Source organism: Salmo salar, chromosome 03 (assembly GCF_965601325.2).
Source record: "Salmo salar chromosome 03, fSalSal1, whole genome shotgun sequence".
Taxonomy (NCBI): Eukaryota; Metazoa; Chordata; class Actinopteri; order Salmoniformes; family Salmonidae; genus Salmo; species Salmo salar.
In genome coordinates, this window is record NC_138293.1 from 103,025,001 (window position 1) to 103,047,500 (window position 22,500).

The window sequence follows — 22,500 nt, forward strand, 5'->3', positions numbered from 1 at the left end:
TAGTGGTGCTGTATAGATCAGTCCTGTCTTCCTCCATATTGTTAGTGGTGCTGCATAGATCAGTCCTGTCTTCCTCCATACTGTTAGTGGTGCTGTATAGATCAGTCCTGTCTTCTTCTATACTGTTAGTGATGCTGTATAGATCAGTCCTGTCTTCCTCTATACTGTTAGTGGTGCTGTATAGATCAGTCCTGTCTTCCTCTATACTGTTAGTGGTGCTGTATAGATCAGTCCTGTCTTCCTCTATACTGTTAGTGGTGCTGTATAGATCAGTCCTGTCTTCCTCCATACTGTTAGTGGTGCTGTATAGATCAGTCCTGTCTTCCTCTATACTGTTAGTGGTGCTGTATAGATCAGTCCTGTCTTCCTCTATACTGTTAGTGGTGCTGTATAGATCAGTCCTGTCTTCCTCTATACTGTTAGTGGTGCTGTATAGATCAGTCCTGTCTTCCTCCATACTGTTAGTGGTGCTGTATAGATCAGTCCTGTCTTCCTCCATACTGTTAGTGGTGCTGTATAGATCAGTCCTGTCTTCCTCCATACTGTTAGAGGTGCTGTATAGATCAGTCCTGTCTTCCTCCATACTGTTAGTGGTGCTGTGTAGATCAGTCCTGTCTTCCTCTATGCTGTTAGTGGTGCTGTATAGATCAGTCATGTCTTCCTCTATACTGTTAGTGGTGCTGTATAGATCAGTCCTGTCTTCCTACATACTGTTAGTGGTGCTGTATAGATCAGTCCTGTCTTCCTCCATACTGTTAGTGGTGCTGTATAGATCAGTCCTGTCTTCCTCTATACTGTTAGTGGTGCTGTATAGATCAGTCCTGTCTTCCTCCATACTGTTAGTGGTGCTGTATAGATCAGTCCTGTCTTCCTCCATACTGTTAGTGGTGCTGTATAGATCAGTCCTGTCTTCCTCTATACTGTTAGTGGTGCTGTATAGATCAGTCCTGTCTTCCTCTATACTGTTAGTGGTGCTGTATAGATCAGTCCTGTCTTCCGCCATACTGTTAGTGGTGCTGTATAGATCAGTCCTGTCTTCCTCTATACTGTTAGTGGTGCTGTATAGATCAGTCCTGTCTTCCTCTATACTGTTAGTGGTGCTGTATAGATCAGTCCTGTCTTCCTCTATACTGTTAGTGGTGCTGTATAGATCAGTCCTGTCTTCCTCCATATTGTTAGTGGTGCTGTATAGATCAGTCCTGTCTTCCTCTATACTGTTAGTGGTGCTGTATAGATCAGTCCTGTCTTCCTCCATACTTTTAGTGGTGCTGTATAGATCAGTCCTGTTTTACTCTATACTGTTAGTGGTGCTGTATAGATCAGTCCTGTCTTCCTCTATACTGTTAGTGGTGCTGTATAGATCAGTCCTGTCTTCCTCCATACTGTTAGTGGTGCTGTATAGATCAGTCCTGTCTTCCTCCATACTGTTAGAGGTGCTGTATAGATCAGTCCTGTCTTCCTCCATACTGTTAGTGGTGCTGTATAGATCAGTCCTGTCTTCCTCTATACTGTTAGTGGTGCTGTATAGATCAGTCCTGTCTTCCTCCACACTGTTAGTGGTGCTGTATAGATCAGTCCTGTCTTCCTCTATACTGTTAGTGGTGCTGTATAGATCAGTCCTGTCTTCCTCCACACTGTTAGTGGTGCTGTATAGATCAGTCCTGTCTTCCTCCATACTGTTAGCGGTGCTGTATAGATCAGTCCTGTCTTCCTCCATATTGTTAGTGGTGCTGTATAGATCAGTCCTGTCTTCCTCCATACTGTTAGTGGTGCTGTATAGATCAGTCCTGTCTTCTTCTATACTGTTAGTGGTGCTGTATAGATCAGTCCTGTCTTCCTCCATACTGTTAGTGGTGCTGTATAGATCAGTCCTGTCTTCCTCCATACTGTTAGTGGTGCTGTATAGATCAGTCCTGTCTTCCTCCATACTGTTAGTGGTGCTGTATAGATCAGTCCTGTCTTCCTCCATACTGTTAGTGGTGCTGTATAGATCAGTCCTGTCTTCCTCTATACTGTTAGTGGTGCTGTATAGATCAGTCCTGTCTTCCTCTATACTGTTAGTGGTGCTGTATAGATCAGTCCTGTCTTCCTCCATACTGTTAGTGGTGCTGTATAGATCAGTCCTGTCTTCCTCTATACTGTTAGTGGTGCTGTATAGATCAGTCCTGTCTTCCTCTATACTGTTAGTGGTGCTGTATAGATCAGTCCTGTCTTCCTCTATACTGTTAGTGGTGCTGTATAGATCAGTCCTGTCTTCCTCCATACTGTTAGTGGTGCTGTATAGATCAGTCCTGTCTTCCTCCATACTGTTAGTGGTGCTGTATAGATCAGTCCTGTCTTCCTCCATACTGTTAGAGGTGCTGTATAGATCAGTCCTGTCTTCCTCCATACTGTTAGTGGTGCTGTATAGATCAGTCCTGTCTTCCTCTATACTGTTAGTGGTGCTGTATAGATCAGTCCTGTCTTGTCCTGTCTTCCTCTATACTGTTAGTGCTGCAGTATAGATCAGTCCTGTCTTCCTCTATACTGTTAGCGGTGCTGTATAGATCAGTCCTATCTTCCTCCATACTGTTAGTGGTGCTGTATAGATCAGTCCTGTCTTCCTCTATACTGTTAGTGGTGCTGTATAGATCAGTCCTGTCTTCCTCCACACTGTTAGTGGTGCTGTATAGATCAGTCCTGTCTTCCTCTATACTGTTAGTGGTGCTGTATAGATCAGTCCTGTCTTCCTCCACACTGTTAGTGGTGCTGTATAGATCAGTCCTGTCTTCCTCCATACTGTTAGCGGTGCTGTATAGATCAGTCCTGTCTTCCTCCATATTGTTAGTGGTGCTGTATAGATCAGTCCTATCTTCCTCCATACTGTTAGTGGTGCTGTATAGATCAGTCCTGTCTTCCTCTATACTGTTAGTGGTGCTGTATAGATCAGTCTAGTCTTCCTCTATACTGTTAGTGGTGCTGTATAGATCAGTCCTGTCTTCCTACATACTGTTAGTGGTGCTGTATAGATCAGTCCTGTCTTCCTCCACACTGTTAGCGGTGCTGTATAGATCAGTCCTGTCTTCCTCCATACTGTTAGAGGTGCTGTATAGATCAGTCCTGTCTTCCTCTATACTGTTAGTGGTGCTGTATAGATCAGTCATGTCTTCCTCTATACTGTTAGTGGTGCTGTATAGATCAGTCCTGTCTTCCTACATACTGTTAGTGGTGCTGTATAGATCAGTCCTGTCTTCCTCCATACTGTTAGTGGTGCTGTATAGATCAGTCCTGTCTTCCTCTATACTGTTAGTGGTGCTGTATAGATCAGTCCTGTCTTCCTCCATACTGTTAGTGGTGCTGTATAGATCAGTCCTGTCTTCCTCTATACTGTTAGTGGTGCTGTATAGATCAGTCCTGTCTTCCTCCATACTGTTAGTGGTGCTGTATAGATCAGTCCTGTCTTCCTCCATACTGTTAGTGGTGCTGTATAGATCAGTCCTGTCTTCCTCCATACTGTTAGTGGTGCTGTATAGATCAGTCCTGTCTTCCTCTATACTGTTAGTGGTGCTGTATAGATCAGTCCTGTCTTCCTCCATACTGTTAGTGGTGCTGTATAGATCAGTCCTGTCTTCCTCTATACTGTTAGTGGTGCTGTATAGATCAGTCCTGTCTTCCTCTATACTGTTAGTGGTGCTGTATAGATCAGTCCTGTCTTCCTCCATACTGTTAGTGGTGCTGTATAGATCAGTCCTGTCTTCCTCCATACTGTTAGTGGTGCTGTATAGATCAGTCCTGTCTTCCTCCATACTGTTAGTGGTGCTGTATAGATCAGTCCTGTCTTCCTCTATACTGTTGGTGGTGCTGTATAGATCAGTCCTGTCTTCCTCTATACTGTTAGTGGTGCTGTATAGATCAGTCATGTCTTCCTCTATACTGTTAGTGGTGCTGTATAGATCAGTCCTGTCTTCCTACATACTGTTAGTGGTGCTGTATAGATCAGTCCTGTCTTCCTCCATACTGTTAGTGGTGCTGTATAGATCAGTCCTGTCTTCCTCCATACTGTTAGTGGTGCTGTATAGATCAGTCCTGTCTTCCTCTATACTGTTAGTGGTGCTGTATAGATCAGTCCTGTCTTCCTCTATACTGTTAGTGGTGCTGTAAATCTCAGTCCTGTCTTGTCCTGTCTTCCTCCATATTGTTATTGGTGCTGTGTGTGTTATTGAAGTCAACAGATGCAGCATGTATTCATAGAATACAACACAATCTGTCAGGTGGAACAACACAATCTGTCAGGTGGAATAACACAATCTGTCAGGTAGTGGAATAACACAATCTGTCAGGTGGAACAACACAATCTGTCAGGTAGTGGAATAACACAATCTGTCTGGTAGTGGAACAACACAATCTGTCAGGTGGAACAACACAATCTGTCAGGTAGTGGAATAACACAATCTGTCAGGTGGTGGAACAACACAATCTGTCAGGTGGAACAACACAATCTGTCAGGTAGTGGAACAACACAATCTGTCAGGTGGAATAACACAATCTGTCAGGTGGTGGAATAACACAATCTGTCAGGTGGAATAACACAATCTGTCAGGTGGAACAACACAATCTGTCAGGTAGTGGAACAACACAATCTGTCAGGTGGAATAACACAATCTGTCAGGTGGAACAACACAATCTGACAGGTGGAATAACACAATCTGTCAGGTGGTGGAATAACACAATCTGTCAGGTGGAACAACACAATCTGTCAGGTGGTGGAATAACACAATCTGTCAGGTGGTGGAATAACACAATCTGTCAGGTGGAACAACACAATCTGTCAGGTGGAATAACACAATCTGTCAGGTGGTGGAATAACACAATCTGTCAGTTGGAATAACACAATCTGTCAGGTGGAACAACACAATCTGTCAGGTAGTGGAACAACACAATCTGTCAGGTGGAATAACACAATCTGTCAGGTGGAACAACACAATCTGTCAGGTGGAATAACACAATCTGTCAGGTGGTGGAATAACACAATCTGTCAGGAGGAATAACACAATCTGTCAGGTGGAACAACACAATCTGTCAGGTAGTGGAACAACACAATCTGTCAGGTGGAATAACACAATCTGTCAGGTGGTGGAATAACACAATCTGTCAGGTGGAATAACACAATCTGTCAGGTGGAATAACACAATCTGTCAGGTGGAATAACACAATCTGTCAGGTAGTGGAATAACACAATCTGTCAGGTAGTGGAATAACACAATCTGTCTGGTAATGGAATAACACAATCTGTCAGGTGGTGGAATAACACAATCTGTCAGGTGGAACAACACAATCTGTCAGGTGGTGGAATAACACAATCTGTCAGGTGGTGGACTAACACAATCTGTCTGGTAGTGGAATAACACAATCTGTCAGGTGGTGGAATAACACAATCTGTCAGGTGGAACAACACAATCTGTCAGGTGGAACAACACAATCTGTCAGGTGGAATAACACAATCTGTCAGGTGGAACAACACAATCTGTCAGGTGGAATAACACAATCTGTCAGGTGGAATAACACAATCTGTCAGGTGGAATAACACAGTCTGTCAGGTGGTGGAACAACACAATCTGTCAGGTGGAACAACACAATCTATCAGGTTGTGGAATAACACAATCTGTCCGGTGGAATAACACAATCTGTCAGGTGGAATAACACAATCTGTCAGGTGGTGGAATAACACAATCTGTCAGGTGGAACAACACAATCTGTCAGGTGGTGGAATAACACAATCTGTCAGGTGGTGGAATAACACAATCTGTCAGGTGGAACAACACAATCTGTCAGGTGGAATAACACAATCTGTCAGGTGGTGGAATAACACAATCTGTCAGTTGGAATAACACAATCTGTCAGGTGGAACAACACAATCTGTCAGGTAGTGGAACAACACAATCTGTCAGGTGGAATAACACAATCTGTCAGGTGGAACAACACAATCTGTCAGGTGGAATAACACAATCTGTCAGGTGGTGGAATAACACAATCTGTCAGGAGGAATAACACAATCTGTCAGGTGGAACAACACAATCTGTCAGGTAGTGGAACAACACAATCTGTCAGGTGGAATAACACAATCTGTCAGGTGGTGGAATAACACAATCTGTCAGGTGGAATAACACAATCTGTCAGGTGGAATAACACAATCTGTCAGGTGGAATAACACAATCTGTCAGGTAGTGGAATAACACAATCTGTCAGGTAGTGGAATAACACAATCTGTCTGGTAATGGAATAACACAATCTGTCAGGTGGTGGAATAACACAATCTGTCAGGTGGAACAACACAATCTGTCAGGTGGTGGAATAACACAATCTGTCAGGTGGTGGACTAACACAATCTGTCTGGTAGTGGAATAACACAATCTGTCAGGTGGTGGAATAACACAATCTGTCAGGTGGAACAACACAATCTGTCAGGTGGAACAACACAATCTGTCAGGTGGAATAACACAATCTGTCAGGTGGAACAACACAATCTGTCAGGTGGAATAACACAATCTGTCAGGTGGAATAACACAATCTGTCAGGTGGAATAACACAGTCTGTCAGGTGGTGGAACAACACAATCTGTCAGGTGGAACAACACAATCTATCAGGTTGTGGAATAACACAATCTGTCCGGTGGAATAACACAATCTGTCAGGTGGAATAACACAATCTGTCAGGTGGTGGAATAACACAATCTGTCAGGTGGAACAACACAATCTGTCAGGTGGAACAACACAATCTGTCAGGTGGTGGAATAACACAATCTGTCAGGTGGTGGAACAACACAATCTGTCAGGTGGAATAACACAATCTGTCAGGTGGAACAACACAATCTGTCAGGTGGAATAACACAATCTGTCAGGTGGTGGAATAACACAATCTGTCAGGTGGAACAACACAATCTGTCAGGTGGTGGACTAACACAATCTGTCAGGTAGTGGAATAACACAATCTGTCAGGTGGTGGAACAACACAATCTGTCAGGTGGAACAACACAATCTGTCAGGTGGAACAACACAATCTGTCAGGTGGAATAACACAATCTGTCAGGTGGAACAACACAATCTGTCAGGTAGTGGAACAACACAATCTGTCAGGTAGTGGAACACACAATCTGTCAGGTGGAATAACACAATCTGTCAGGTGGTGGAATAACACAATCTGTCAGGTAGTGGAATAACACAATCTGTCAGGTGGAACAACACAATCTGTCAGGTAGTGGAACAACACAATCTGTCAGGTGGAATAACACAATCTGTCAGGTGGAATAACACAATCTGTCAGGTGGAATAACACAATCTGTCAGGTGGAATAACACAATCTGTCATGTAGTGGAATAACACAATCTGTCAGGTAGTGGAATAACACAATCTGTCTGGTAGTGGAATAACACAATCTGTCAGGTGGTGGAATAACACAATCTGTCAGGTGGAATAACACAATCTGTCAGGTAGTGGAATAACACAATCTGTCAGGTAGTGGAATAACACAATCTGTCTGGTAGTGGAATAACACAATCTGTCAGGTGGTGGAATAACACAATCTGTCAGGTGGTGGAATAACACAATCTGTCTGGTAGTGGAACAACACAATCTGTCAGGTGGAATAACACAATCTGTCAGGTGGAATAACACAATCTGTCAGGTAGTGGAATAACACAATCTGTCAGGTGGAACAACACAATCTGTCAGGTAGTGGAACAACACAATCTGTCAGGTAGTGGAACAACACAGACACACACAGACAACCCAAATCTCCCCAAAACACGGCGAGGGTTACCAAGAAAGGCGGACGGGGAGACGGTTCCGTTGCTACGGGAAACCATGACACTTATTCCAGTTTCCACGAACGGGACGGAGAAATCGATGACCTCAGAACGCTCCTCATTGATCGTCAGAGAGCCGACGGCCATGACAGCTTTCTTATAGACCACCTGGGAGGGAGGGATGTAGGGAAGGATAGAGGGAGGAGAGAGGATGGATGGAAGGAAGGAAGGAAGGAAGGAAGGAAGGAAGGAAGGAAGGAAGGAAGGAAGGAAGGAAGGAAGGAAGGAAGGAAGGAAGGAAGGAAGGAAGGAAGGAAGGAAGGAAGGAAGGAAGGAAAAGAGAGAGGGAAGATGGAAGGAAGGAGAAAGTGAGAGAGAGAGGAGGGAGGGATGGAGAGAGGGAGGATGGAGGGAGGGAAGGAGAGGGGGAGCAGGGAGGGAGGGAGGAGAGAGGTGAGTGAGAGAGGGAGGAGGGAGTGAAGGAGAGAGGGAGGAAAAGAGAAAGAGAGAGAGAGAGAGGATGGAGAGTGGGAGAGTGGGGGGAGAAAGACGGAGAGAGATGGAGTGAAGGTGGGAGAGACAAATTCTGGGTTAATCTTTAATCTAGTGTGTTAGCATGTTGTTGCTGATGTCGTTCGTAGAAAGTCACTGCTGCATATTATGATGCTACAGTATATTGCTGAGTCTACCTTTAGCCATTAGCTAAACACAGTAAAATGATGCTACAGTGTTTTGCTGAGTCTACCTTTAGCCATTAGCTAAACACAGTAAAATGATGCTACAGTATATTGCTGAGACTAGCCTTTAGCCATTAGCTAGACACAGTAAAATGATGCTACAGTGTTTTGCTGAGACTAGCCTTTAGCCATTAGCTAAACACAGTAAAATGATGCTACAGTGTTTTGCTAAGACTAGCCTTTAGCCATTAGCTAGACACAGTAAAATGATGCTACAGTGTTAAAATGATGCTACAGTGTTTTGCTGAGACTAGCCTTTAGCCATTAGCTAAACACAGTAAAATGATGCTACAGTGTTTTGCTGAGACTAGCCTTTAGCCATTAGCTAAACACAGTAAAATGATGCTACAGTGTTTTGCTGAGACTAGCCTTTAGCCATTAGCTAAACACAGTAAAATGATGCTACAGTGTTTTGCTGAGACTAGCCTTTAGCCATTAGCTAAACACAGTAAAATGACGCTACAGTTTATTGCGGAGACTAGCCTTTAGCCATTAGCTAAACACAGTAAAATGATGCTACAGTGTATTGCTGAGACTAGCCTTTAGCCATTAGCTAAACACAGTAAAATGATGCTACAGTATATTGCTGAGACTAGCCTTTAGCCATTAGCTAAACAGAGTAAAATGATGCTACAGTGTTTTGCTGAGACTAGCCTTTAGCCATTAGCTAAACACAGTAAAATGATACTCACTCCACTGCGTAAACTATGATGTTGTTATAACTATGAGACAGGACAGAGTAAACTAATACTCAGCTGTATGATATTATAACATATTATTAATAATAATAATAATCACTCACCTCTCCCACCATCCCGTTCCACACGTTGTTGATCTTCTTGCCATGTTTACCGTTGGTAACCAGGTAGAGATCGTAGGTGAACTTCACGTACTTGGCGATCTTCTTCAGGATGTCGATGCAGAATCCTTTACAGCACTTTTTAATGTAGGTCCCGCCCGCCTCTGTAGTGTTACTGTGGAAACAACAAGAATGACATCTGTGATTGGCTGAAACTTTACTACCCTTTTTATATAGACATCTTTCATTGGCTGAAGATTTCAGAATCCCCCCCCCAACATGGACACGTCATTGGCTGAAGATTTCAGAACCCCCCCCCCCAACATGGACACGTCATTGGCTGAAGATTTCAGAACCCCCCCCAACATGGACACGTCATTGGCTGAAGATTTCAGAACCCCCCCCCCCCCACCCCCCCCAACATGGACACGTCATTGGCTTGAGAACCGCATTGGTTAAAACCCTTTTTATATGGAAATCTACCATTAGCTCAATTGTATAACCTGTTAAAATTACATTTACATTTAAGTCATTTAGCAGACGCTCTTATCCAGAGCGACTTACAAATTGGTGCATTCACCTTATGATATCCAGTGGAACAACCACTTTACAAAAGTGCATCTAAATCTTTTAAGGGGGGGTGTTAGAAGTATTACTTTATCCTATCCCAGGTATTCCTTAAAGAGGTGGGGTTTCAGGTGTCTCCGGAAGGTGGTGATTGACTCCGCTGTCCTGGCGTCGTGAGGGAGCTTGTTCCACCATTGGGGTGCCAGAGCAGCGAACAGTTTTGACTGGGCTGAGCGGGAACTGTGCTTCCTCAGAGGTAGGGAGGCCAGCAGGCCAGAGGTGGATGAACGCAGTGCCCTTGTTTGGGTGTAGGGCCTGATCAGAGCCTGAAGGTACGGAGGTGCCGTTCCCTTCACAGCTCCGTAGGCAAGCACCATGGTCTTGTAGCGGATGCGAGCTTCAACTGGAAGCCAGTGGAGAGAGCGGAGGAGCGGGGTGGGCATGTGTCATTGGCTGAATTGTATAACCTGTTAAAATGGGCATGTGTCATTGGCTGACGACTTCAGAAATCCTCTGATGTCATGGAATCAGAATCTTTAGCAGACACAGTAGAACTGGACAGGTGAAACGTGATACACCAAAGCCGTGAATGGAAAGAGAGAGACAGAGATGGAGGAAGAGAGGGAGAAGAGAAGAGAGAGAGACAGAGATAGAGGGAGAAGAGAAGAGAGAGAGACAGAGATGGAGGAAGAGAGGGAGAAGAGGAGAGAGAGAGAGATAGAGGGAGAGAGAGAGAGAGACAGAGATAGAGGGAGATAGAGGGAGAAGAGAAGAGAGAGAGAGACAGAGGGAGAGAGAGAGACAGAGATAGAGAGAGACAGAGATAGAGGGAAAGAGGGAGAGAGGGAGGAGAGAAGAGAGAGAGATAGAGGGAGAGAGGGAGAAGAGAAGAGAGAGAGACAGAGATAGAGGGAGAGAGAGAGACAGAGATAGAGGGAGAGAGATAGAGGGAGAGAGAGAGACAGAGAGAGATTTGATCTCCATGTGATAACTGAAACAGTAAGGAAGGTTCAACTCTACCTCACACAGCTGAGAATGGCCCTTGAAATGCTGCTGTAACAGAATAGGTCTGTCTGTCCCCATGATGCTACAGTAGCAGAATAGGACTGTCTGTCTCTATGATGCTAACATAATAGGTCTGTCTGTCTCCATGATGCTACAGTAACAGTAACAGAATAGGTCTGTCTGTCTCCATGATGCTACAGTAACAGAATAGGTCTGTCTGTCTCCATGATGCTACAGTAACAGAATAGGTCTGTCTGTCTCCATGATGCTACAGTAACAGAATAGGTCTGTCTCCATGATGCTACAGTAACAGAATAGGTCTGTCTGTCTCCATGATGCTACAGTAACAGAATAGGTCTGTCTGTCTCCATGATGCTACAGTAGCAGAATAGGTCTGTCTGTCTCCATGATGCTACAGTAACAGAATAGGTCTGTCTGTCTCCATGATGCTACAGTAACAGAATAGGTCTGTCTGTCTCCATGATGCTACAGTAACAGAATAGGTCTGTCTGTCTCCATGATGCTACAGTAACAGAATAGGTCTGTCTGTCTCCATGATGCTACAGTAACAGAATAGGTCTGTCTGTCTCCATGATGCTACAGTAACAGAATAGGTCTGTCTGTTTCCATGATGCTACAGTAACAGAATAGGTCTGTCTGTCTCCATGATGCTACAGTAACAGAATAGGTCTGTCTGTCTTCCATGATGCTACAGTAACAGAATAGGTCTGTCTGTCTCCATGATGCTACAGTAACAGAATAGGTCTGTCTGTTTCCATGATGCTACAGTAACAGAATAGGTCTGTCTGTCTCCATGATGCTACAGTAAGCAGAATAGGTCTGTCTGTCTCCATGATGCTACAGTAGACAGAATAGGTCTGTCTGTCTCCATGATGCTACAGTAACAGAATAGGTCTGTCTGTCTCCATGATGCTACAGTAACAGAATAGGTCTGTCTGTCTCCATGATGCTACAGTAACAGAATAGGTCTGTCTGTCTCCATGATGCTACAGTAACAGAATAGGTCTGTCTGTCTCCATGATGCTACAGTAGCAGAATAGGTCTGTCTCCATGATGCTACAGTAACAGAATAGGTCTGTCTGTCTCCATGATGCTACAGTAACAGAATAGGTCTGTCTGTCTCCATGATGCTACAGTAACAGAATAGGTCTGTCTGTCTCCATGATGCTACAGTAACAGAATAGGTCTGTCTGTCTCCATGATGCTACAGTAGCAGAATAGGTCTGTCTGTCTCCATGATGCTACAGTAACAGAATAGGTCTGTCTCCATGATGCTACAGTAACAGAATAGGTCTGTCTGTTTCCATGATGCTACAGTAACAGAATAGGTCTGTCTGTCTCCATGATGCTACAGTAACAGAATAGGTCTGTCTGTCTCCATGATGCTACAGTAACAGAATAGGTCTGTCTGTCTCCATGATGCTACAGTAGCAGAATAGGTCTGTCTGTCTCCATGATGCTACAGTAACAGAATAGGTCTGTCTCCATGATGCTACAGTAACAGAATAGGTCTGTCTGTCTCCATGATGCTACAGTAACAGAATAGGTCTGTCTGTTTCCATGATGCTACAGTAACAGAATAGGTCTGTCTGTCTCCATGATGCTACAGTAACAGAATAGGTCTGTCTGTCTCCATGATGCTACAGTAACAGAATAGGTATGTCTGTCTCCATGATGCTACAGTAACAGAATAGGTCTGTCTCCATGATGCTACAGTAACAGAATAGGTCTGTCTGTCTCCATGATGCTACAGTAACAGAATAGGTCTGTCTGTTTCCATGATGCTACAGTAACAGAATAGGTCTGTCTGTTTCCATGATGCTACAGTAACAGAATAGGTCTGTCTGTCTCCATGATGCTACAGTAACAGAATAGGTCTGTCTGTTTCCATGATGCTACAGTAACAGAATAGGTCTGTCTGTCTCCATGATGCTACAGTAGCAGAATAGGTCTGTCTGTCTCCATGATGCTACAGTAACAGAATAGGTCTGTCTGTCTCCATGATGCTACAGTAACAGAATAGGTCTGTCTGTCTCCATGATGCTACAGTAACAGAATAGGTCTGTCTGTCTCCATGATGCTACAGTAGCAGAATAGGTCTGTCTCCATGATGCTACAGTAACAGAATAGGTCTGTCTGTCTCCATGATGCTACAGTAACAGAATAGGTCTGTCTGTCCCCATGATGCTACAGTAACAGAATAGGTCTGTCTGTCTCCATGATGCTACAGTAACAGAATAGGTCTGTCTGTCTCCATGATGCTACAGTAACAGAATAGGTCTGTCTGTCTCCATGATGCTACAGTAGCAGAATAGGTCTGTCTGTCTCCATGATGCTACAGTAACAGAATAGGTCTGTCTCCATGATGCTACAGTAACAGAATAGGTCTGTCTGTTTCCATGATGCTACAGTAACAGAATAGGTCTGTCTGTCTCCATGATGCTACAGTAACAGAATAGGTCTGTCTGTCTCCATGATGCTACAGTAACAGAATAGGTCTGTCTGTCTCCATGATGCTTCTGCTTTAGCCATGTCTGTCTAATATGTCCCATGGTGTATATACTGTATATAGCTTCCTATCCTCCCTTCCCTCCTCCTCACTCCTCCTCCTCCTCGTCCTATCCTCCCTTCCCTCCTCCTCTCTCACCTCCTCTCTCCTCTCCTCCTCGTCCTATCCTCCCTTCCCTCCTCCTCACTCCTCCTCATCCTATCCTCCTCTTCCTGTCCTCCCTTCCCCTCTACCTCACTCCTCTCCTCCTCTCTCACCTCTTCTCTCCTCTCCGCCTCTTCTTGTCCTCCCACCTCCTCTCTAACCTCCTCTCTCCTTTCTTCCTCTTCCTCTCCTCCCTCCTCTCTCACCTCCTCTCTCCTTTCCTCCTCTTCCTAGCATCCCCAGTCCCCGGCCCAGAGAGACTGATCTAACACCTGTTTATTTAATAAATGGTCCTCGCTCTCCACAGGAGCAGAACAGACAGATAGCAGGTAGCTAGCTGTTACACACATTTCTGACCACACTGTCCTCAGGAGATTGATAGGCAAAGTGTAACATATTACTGTATTATTAAATGTAATATTCTGTACTGTATTATGGGAGCACTGTACTGTACTGGTCTGACTCACAGTACTGTACTGACTCACTGTACTGACTCACTGTGCTGACTCACTGTACTGTACTGTACTGTACTGTACTGTACTGACTCACTGTACTGTACTGTACTGGTCTGACTCACAGTACTGTACTGACTCACTGTACTGACTCATTGTACTGACTCACTGTACTGTACTGTACTGTACTATACTGTACTGTACTGACTCTCAGTACTGTACTGACTCACTGTACTGTCATGGTAATGTACTGACACTGTACTGTGCTGACTCACTGTACTGACTCACTGTAATGTACTGACTCACTGTAATGTACTGACTCACTCTAATGTACTGACTCGGTGTACTGTACTGACTCACTGTACTGACTCACTGTACTGTACTAACACTGTAATATACTGACTCACTGTAATGTACTGACTCATTGTAATGTACTGACATACTGTACTGACTCACTGTACTATACTGACACTGTAATGTACTGACTCACTGTGCTGCACAGTACTGTACTTTACTGACTCACTGTACTGCACTGTACTGACTCACTGTACTGACTCACTGTACTGTACTGTACTGTACTGTACTGTACTGTACTGGCTCACTGTACTGACTCACTGTACTGCACTGTACTGACTCACTGTACTGTACTGACTCACTGTACTGTACTATAGTGTACTGTACTTTACTGTACTGTACTGTACTGTACTGCACTGTACTGACTCACTGTACTGTACTGACTCACTGTACTGTACTATACTGTACTGTACTATACTGTACTGCACTGTGCTGACTCACAGTACTGTGTACTGAATCACTGTACTGCTCTGTACTGTACAGACTCACTGTACTGCTCTGTACTGTATTGTACTGACCCACTGTACTGCACTGTACTGTACTGCACTGTACTGTACTGTACTGACCCACTGTACTGCACTATACTGTACTGACTCACTAATATCTGCAGGTTCCTTGCCTCAAGGTCTTATTGGCTGTCTGCCCTGAACTGCTACACAGTAGAATTGTACACTCATTGGTGCAGAGTTGGCCAGAGTTGATCAGAGTTGTGCTGATTGGTGCAAAGTTGATCAGAGTTGATCAGAGTTGTGTCTCTCCCTCTTTTTCTATCTTCCCTCTCCCCTCCTTCCCTCTCATCTCCCCTCCTCTCCTTCCCTCTCCCCTCCTTCCCTCTCATCTCCTCTCCTCTCCTTCCCTCTCCTTCCCTCTCCTTCCCTCTCCCCTCCTTCCCTCTCCTCTCCTTCTCTCTCCCCTCCTTCCCTCTCCTCTCCTCTCCTCTCCTCTCCTCTCGTTCCCTCTCTCCTCTCCTATGTGACAGTTCTCCATGTGTAATCACCCAGCCATCTGTGTGTGTGAATCTAAGACAGCATTGTTCAAAAACAAACAAACAAACAAACACACACACACACACACACACACACACACACACACACACACACACACACACACACACACACACACACACACACACACACACACACACACACACACACACACACCTGGGACCCTCATTTAACTTGTAGATATATTGTAATGAGGAAGAGATGTCCTTCAGCCGTCAAACTGACCAACTAACCACTGAAGTCCAAACAGCCCTTTTATTAAAAGTCACAACGTTCTCTACAACTAAAGGGCTCTGGGACTAAAGTATAGTAGATCGGAGGACCTCTAGAATTCAAGAACTTTAGAACTCTGGAACTGTAAAATTTTACAACTAGAACTCTGGACCTGTAAAACTTTACAACTAGAACTCTGGACCTGTACAACTTTACAACTAGAACTCTGGAACTGTAAAACTTTACAACTACAACTCTGGACCTGTACAACTTTACAACTAGAACTCTGGAACTGTACAACTTTACAACTAGAACTCTGGACCTGTACAACTTTACAACTAGAACTCTGGACCTGTACAACTTTACAACTAGAACTCTGGACCTGTACAACTTTACAACTAGAACTCTGGACCTGTACAACTTTACAACAAGAACTCTGGACCTGTACAACATTACAACTAGAACTCTGGAACTGTACAACTTTACAACTAGAACTCTGGAACTGTAAAACTTTACAACTAGAACTCTGGACCTGTACAACTTTACAACTAGAACTCTGGACCTGTACAACTTTACAACTAGAACTCTGGAACTGTAGAACTTTACAACTACAACTCTGGAACTGTAAAACTTTACAACTAGAACTCTGGACCTGTACAACTTTACAACTAGAACTCTGGAACTGTACAACTTTACAACTAGAACTCTGGAACTGTACAACTTTACAACTAGAACTCTGGACCTGTACAACTTTACAACTAGAACTCTGGAACTGTACAACTTTACAACTAGAACTCTGGAACTGTACAACTTTACAACTAGAACTCTGGAACTGTAAAACTTTGGAACTCTGGGTACTGGGCAGGTTGCTAGAGATTCCAACCTTCTCTCAAACCGTATCCTGCTGAGGTCCCAATAAGTTGGTGGCAGGTAGTCTAGTGGTTAGAGGGGATGGTGGGGGGGAGTATGATAGAGATAATGGGGGATGGTGGGGGGGAGAAGGATAGAGAGAATGGGGGATGGTGAGGGTAGAAAATAGAGAGAAAAGGGGGATGGTGGGGGGAGAGAGAGAAGGAGAGAAAGAGAGAGAGAGATAGATAAACAGAGAGACAGACAGAGAGACACAGAGAGGCACAGAGAGATGGATAGAGAAAGAGCGAAAGAGAGAGAGAGAGAGAGAGAGAGAGAGAGAGAGAGAGAGAGAGAGAGAGAGAGAGAGAGAGAGAGACAGGGTCACCCAGAGAGAGTAGGGTCCTCTCTGGGTAGCTCTAAATCTGTCCAGGTCTGATGATACGATAGTCCTGGGACAGAGAGGGTCATGGGATATGGAGCTGCAACACTAATCCTACAAACACCTGACATTAACACACACACACACACAGTCACACACACTCCTGTTCTATAAGAGGTCTGTGTTAAATATAGAGTCTGCAGTTGTCTGTGGTCGGTCGATAGAGGATCCTCTCTGAATCAATTTATGACTACTTTCTCTTTAATTACTGGCGACAGAGAGAGACAGAGAGACAGAGAGAGAGAGAGAGACAGAGAGAGAGAGACAGAGAGAGAGACAGAGAGACAGAGAGAGACAGAGAGACAGAGAGCGACAGAGACAGAGAGAGACAGAGAGAGACAGAGAGAGTATTCAGACCCCTTGACTTTTTCCACATTTTGTTAGGTTACAGCCTTATTCTAAATTTGAAAAAATAGTTTTTTTCCCCCCTCATCAAGCTACACACAATACCCCATAATGACAAAGTAAAAAAATCTGAAATATCCCATTTCCATAAGTATTCAGACCCTTTCCTCAGTACTTTGTTGAAGCGCCTTTGGCAGCGATTACAGCCTGGGTTCTATATCCTTCCATCTCTTCTCCTCCCCTCTGTTCTGTCCTGGTTTGATTACCACTTCAAACTACCTGATTCTGAAACCTTATTTTCTTCCTCATCAAGCTACACAACTATACCCCATAACGACAAAGCAGAAAAAAAAACTGGCTCCGGAGCAGGTTTTCATCAAGGATATCTCTCTGTACTTCGCTCTGTTGATCTTTGCCTCGAATCTGACTAGTCTCCCTGCCACTGAAAAACACTCCCACAGCATGACGCTGCCACCACCATGCTTCACCGTAGGGATGCTGCCACCACCATGCTTCACCGTAGGGATGCTGCCACCACCATGCTTCACCGTAGGGATACTGCCACCACCATGCTTCACCGTAGGGATGCTGCCACCACCATGCTTCACCGTAGGGATACTGCCACCACCATGCTTCACCGTAGGGATGGTGCCAGGTTTCCTCTAGACGTGACGCTTGGCGTTCAGGCCAAAGAGTTCAATCTTGGTTTCATCAGAACAGAGAATCTTGTTTCTCACGGTCTGAGAGTCCTTTAGGGTGTCATGTGCCTTTTACTGAGGAGTTGCTTCCGTCTGGCCACTCTACCATGAAGGCCTGATTGGTGGAGAGCAGAAAGTAGTTATTACATAGGTAGTGATGTGGTGTAGTAGGGAAGTCCCCCGGGGTAGTGGTTAGACTGTCCCAGGGTAGTGGTTAGGCTGTCCCAGGGTAGTGGGTAGGCTGTTCGCCAGGGTAGTGGTTCTTGGAAAGCCTTTGTGAACATAGAGAGTCTGGTAACATCAAAAGGTGGGAAACTGAACCATATTTCGGTAATCCAACCAGTTGAAAATATGCGTTGGTACTTAATGAATCTGATGTCAGATCAGTTGTCATCTGAGACATTATGACTGTTGACAGGACAACATAAACTGTATCTGGGAAAGTCTACACATTCTAGTTATCAGATTCACATGGAATTGTTGTGCAATTTAAAATGTTTAAATATGAAACTATTTGTGAAAATATGAAATGTAATTTTAGCTTCTTAAATGAGACAACGGTTTGTCATAAGAGTAAACTCTGCTCACTCAGAGGCCCCGCCCAAGTGAACAGACATTGGTTGTAAACGATGAAACACGCCCATCTCTTCACCACGATATAAACCCCGTTGACGAAAATCCAACTTCCTGTTCCCGAGGACGAGAGGACGACGGTCGCCACGTTTGAAAGAACCTAACGAAATTAGCATCGAACTTCAACGTGAAGACGACGCTCTACCAGCCAGAATATAGCATGAGCTTAAAGTACGGCAACTTGGGGTGAACTTTGAACTCTTATCCACTAAAGAAGTGATACCTCCTAGCCGATTGAGTTAGCCGCAGCAACTGTAAACGTGGGTGCTTGGAGAGGACGGACAACAGGATCCATCCTACCACGTTCCAGTTTACCACCAGAGACAATCTTCAGAGGACAAGGAAGATCTCTGTTAGGCAACACATCCTTCTATCTACGACCAACCAACCTATCGAAGCGCAGCTCAGAGTAAATATTCCTTGCATTTTCCTTTTCCAAATGGGCGGTTATTTAGAATCTATAAGATTCTGTATTTACGATAGCGTAGCTTCTCCCTTTGTTTACTCGGTCTTCCTGCTCCTTCACTCAAACCCCAACCCCCTTTCCTTTGTGTAACCAGCCGTCATGTCGGCTCCGTCCACCAGGGATGTTTTTCCTTTATGACATAATTTGTAATCAATGTATAATCCATTCTGTGTGATTAGTTAGGTATTTAGTAAATAAATAATTGCTGATTCAACTTGTTAGCCAGGTTTCGTGAAGATAACCAAAAAATGTACAACTTTCAGATGAGACTGAATAAAGTGACGATTAAATATTGACTGCTACTGATGTAAAAGATTACCAGGTCTTTAAGAGTTTATTCGGAAGATAACAGCTCTATAAACACTCTTTCGTGGTGCCCCGACTTTCTAGTTAACTACATTTACATGATTAGTTCAATCAGGTAATATTAATTACAGAGAAAGGATTTTATAGAATAGCATGTCATATCCCTTAATCCGGCATAGCCAAAGACACGACAGTAGGTAGTGGTGCAGAGTCCCAGGGTAGTTGGATTATAGAACTGTACTGTTGCTGTAATGTTGCTGAGGGCTTGAAAAGAACAGTACAGGGAGGACAGTTGACCCCCTCCCCCTTGCACCATCCCCCAACCTACCTTCCCCCACCCAGGCCCTGTGTGAAGGGTTGTAAAATTCTAGAGGAGAATCTCTTGCCACATGGCCCAGTTGAGACACAGAGGGGTTTCATAGAGAGACACAGGAAGTTCTTCCAACTCACAGAATTGGGGAACCGAATGACATTTATGTTCTGGAGAAGGTATGAAAGATTGGTGAAGAATCCAGCTACGAACTGGTCCGCTTGGTACAATTTTGTGACACTCAGAAGAGACAATATAGCCATATTACCATAAAACTGTTTATATAATAGCCTCAGCTATGGGACTTGCATCCAAATGGTTGTATAGAATGTATTAATAAGGATAAAGCTATTTTGTAATATATTGAGATGCTGTGTACTGATGTTAATGTGATAGAATGTATTTATGTTCAATTAACCTCTCTAGGCTAGGCGGGACGAATTCGTCCCACCTACGTAACAGCCACTGCCAGCCTGTGGTGCGATTTTCAAAACCTTAAAAAGCCTATTACTTCAATTTCTCAAACATATGACTATTTTACAGCCATTTAAAGACAAGACTCTCGTTAATCTAACCACACTGTCCGATTTCAAAAAGGCTTTACAACGAAAGCAAAACATTAGATTATGTCAGCAGAGTACCAAGCCAGAAATAATCAGACACCCATTTTTCAAGCCAGCATATAATGTCACCAAAACCCAGAAGACAGCTAAATGCAGCACTCACCTTTGATGATCTTCATCAGATGACAACCCTAGGACATTATGTTATACAATACATGCATGTTTTGTTCAATCAAGTTCATATTTATATCAAAAACCAGCTTTTTACATTAGCATGTGACGTTCAGAACTAGCATACCCCCCGCAAACTTCCGGGGAATTCGCTAACATTTTACTAAATTACTCACGATAAACGTTCACAAAAAGCATAACAATTATTTTAAGAATTATAGATACAGACCTCCTCTATGCACTCGATATGTCCGATTTTAAAATAGCTTTTTGGTGAAAGCACATTTTGCAATATTCTAAGTACATAGCCCAGGCATCACGGGCTCGCTATTTAGACACCCGGCAAGTTTAGCACTCACCATAATCATATTTACTATTATAAAAGTTTGATTACCTTTTGTTGTCTTCGTCAGAATGCACACCCAGGACTGCTACTTCAATAACAAATGTTGGTTTGGTCCAAAATAATCCATCGTTATATCCGAATAGCTGCGTTTTGTTCGTGCGTTCCAGACACTATCCGAAATAGTAAAGTGTCGCGTGCATGGCGCAATTCGTGACAATAAAATTCAAAGTATTCCATTACCGTACTTCGAAGCATGTCAACCGCTGTTTAAAATCAATTTTTACGACATTTTTCTCGTAGAAAAGCGATAATATTCCGACAGGGAATCTCCTTTTCGGCAAACAGAGGAAAAAATCCCAAAGGCGGGGGCGGTCGGGGTCACGCGCATAAGCCCAGTGTCCCTTGATCGGCAACTTGAGAAAGGCGATAATGTGTTTCAGCCTGGGGCTGGAATGACGACATTCTGTTTTTTCCCGGGCTCTGAGCGCCTATGGACGACGTGGGAAGTGTCACGTTAGAGCAGAGATCCTTAGTAAATGATAGAGATGGAAAAGAAGTTCAAGAAATGGTCAGACAGGCCACTTCCTGTAAAGGAATCTCTCAGGTTTTGACCTGCCATTTGAGTTCTGTTATACTCACAGACACCATTCAAACAGTTTTAGAAAATTTAGGGTGTTTTCTATCCATATGTAATAAGTATATGCATATTCTAGTTACTGGGTAGGAGTGGTAACCAGATTAAATCGGGTATGTTTTTTATCCAGCCGTGTCAATACTGCCCCTTATTCTAAACAGGTTAAATCAGTCATTGGCACGCCCCAGGGACACAGACAGGACCAGGCGTCATGTGACAAGCCTGTTCTATGTTCACTATAAAACCCCACCCTGATTTACTTTCTTCAGACCAGGCCTCCACTCCATTGCGAGTTGGCCAATAGGTTTGACCATCCAGTTCCTCTACTGAAAATGAACTACACCACGTGGTTAACTTTTAGACTATCGATACCGACAGAATAAGAACAAGTCTTTGATATTAATTAATAGTCTGCAGCTAGAAATTATATCATTGAACGCGAAGACCGACGAAACATCCATTCTATGACGACATTAATGAATGTCGCTTTGAAAGATCCATTCCAACCGAGAGAGAGAGAGAACTCTCCAACAGAACGACGCTCCAACAAGGATCCCGACGACACACTGAGTGTAAATATATATTGATTGCAATTGTTCCCGAATGAGTGAGCGTTCATGTGCAAAGGATTAGCATATCAATTGTTAATATTAATCAAGAGAGAGAATGAGAATGAAAAAATCACTAACTCTGTAAGATAATCACACAGGGAAGATGAGATACTCTATAAGGTAATCACACTAGAAAGATGAGATACTCTGTAAGGTAATCACACTAGAAAGATGAGATACTCTGAAAGGTAATCACACTAGAAAGATGAGATACTCTATAAGGTAATCACACTGGAAAGATGAGATACTCCGTAAGATAATCACACTGGAAAGATGAGATACTCTATAAGGTAATCACACTGGATAGATGAGATACTCTGAAAGGTAATCACACTGGATAGATGAGATACTCTGAAAGGTAATCACACTGGATAGATGAGATACTCTGAAAGGTAATCACACTAGAAAGATGAGATACTCTGGAAGGTAATCACACTGGAAAGATGAGATACTCTGTAAGGTAATCACACTGGAAAGATGAGATACTCTATAAGGTAATCACACTGGAAAGATGAGATACTCTGAAAGGTAATCACACTGG

At 43.7% G+C, this 22,500-nt stretch overlaps 1 protein-coding gene across 1 annotated transcript in view; it reads right to left on the reverse strand.

Annotated features, from left to right (window-relative positions):
* Window positions 1-22,500, reverse strand: part of LOC123732882 (glutamate receptor ionotropic, NMDA 2A) — a 228,437-nt gene that overhangs the window by 3,473 nt on the left and 202,464 nt on the right. The window contains exons 6-8 of the mRNA XM_082973145.1: window positions 22,378-22,394; window positions 9,320-9,491; window positions 7,795-7,948 (exon numbers count right to left, since the gene is read on the reverse strand). Coding sequence (XP_082829271.1) covers window positions 7,795-7,948; window positions 9,320-9,491; window positions 22,378-22,394 — 343 coding nt within the window. The remainder of the gene's footprint in view (window positions 1-7,794; window positions 7,949-9,319; window positions 9,492-22,377; window positions 22,395-22,500) is intronic.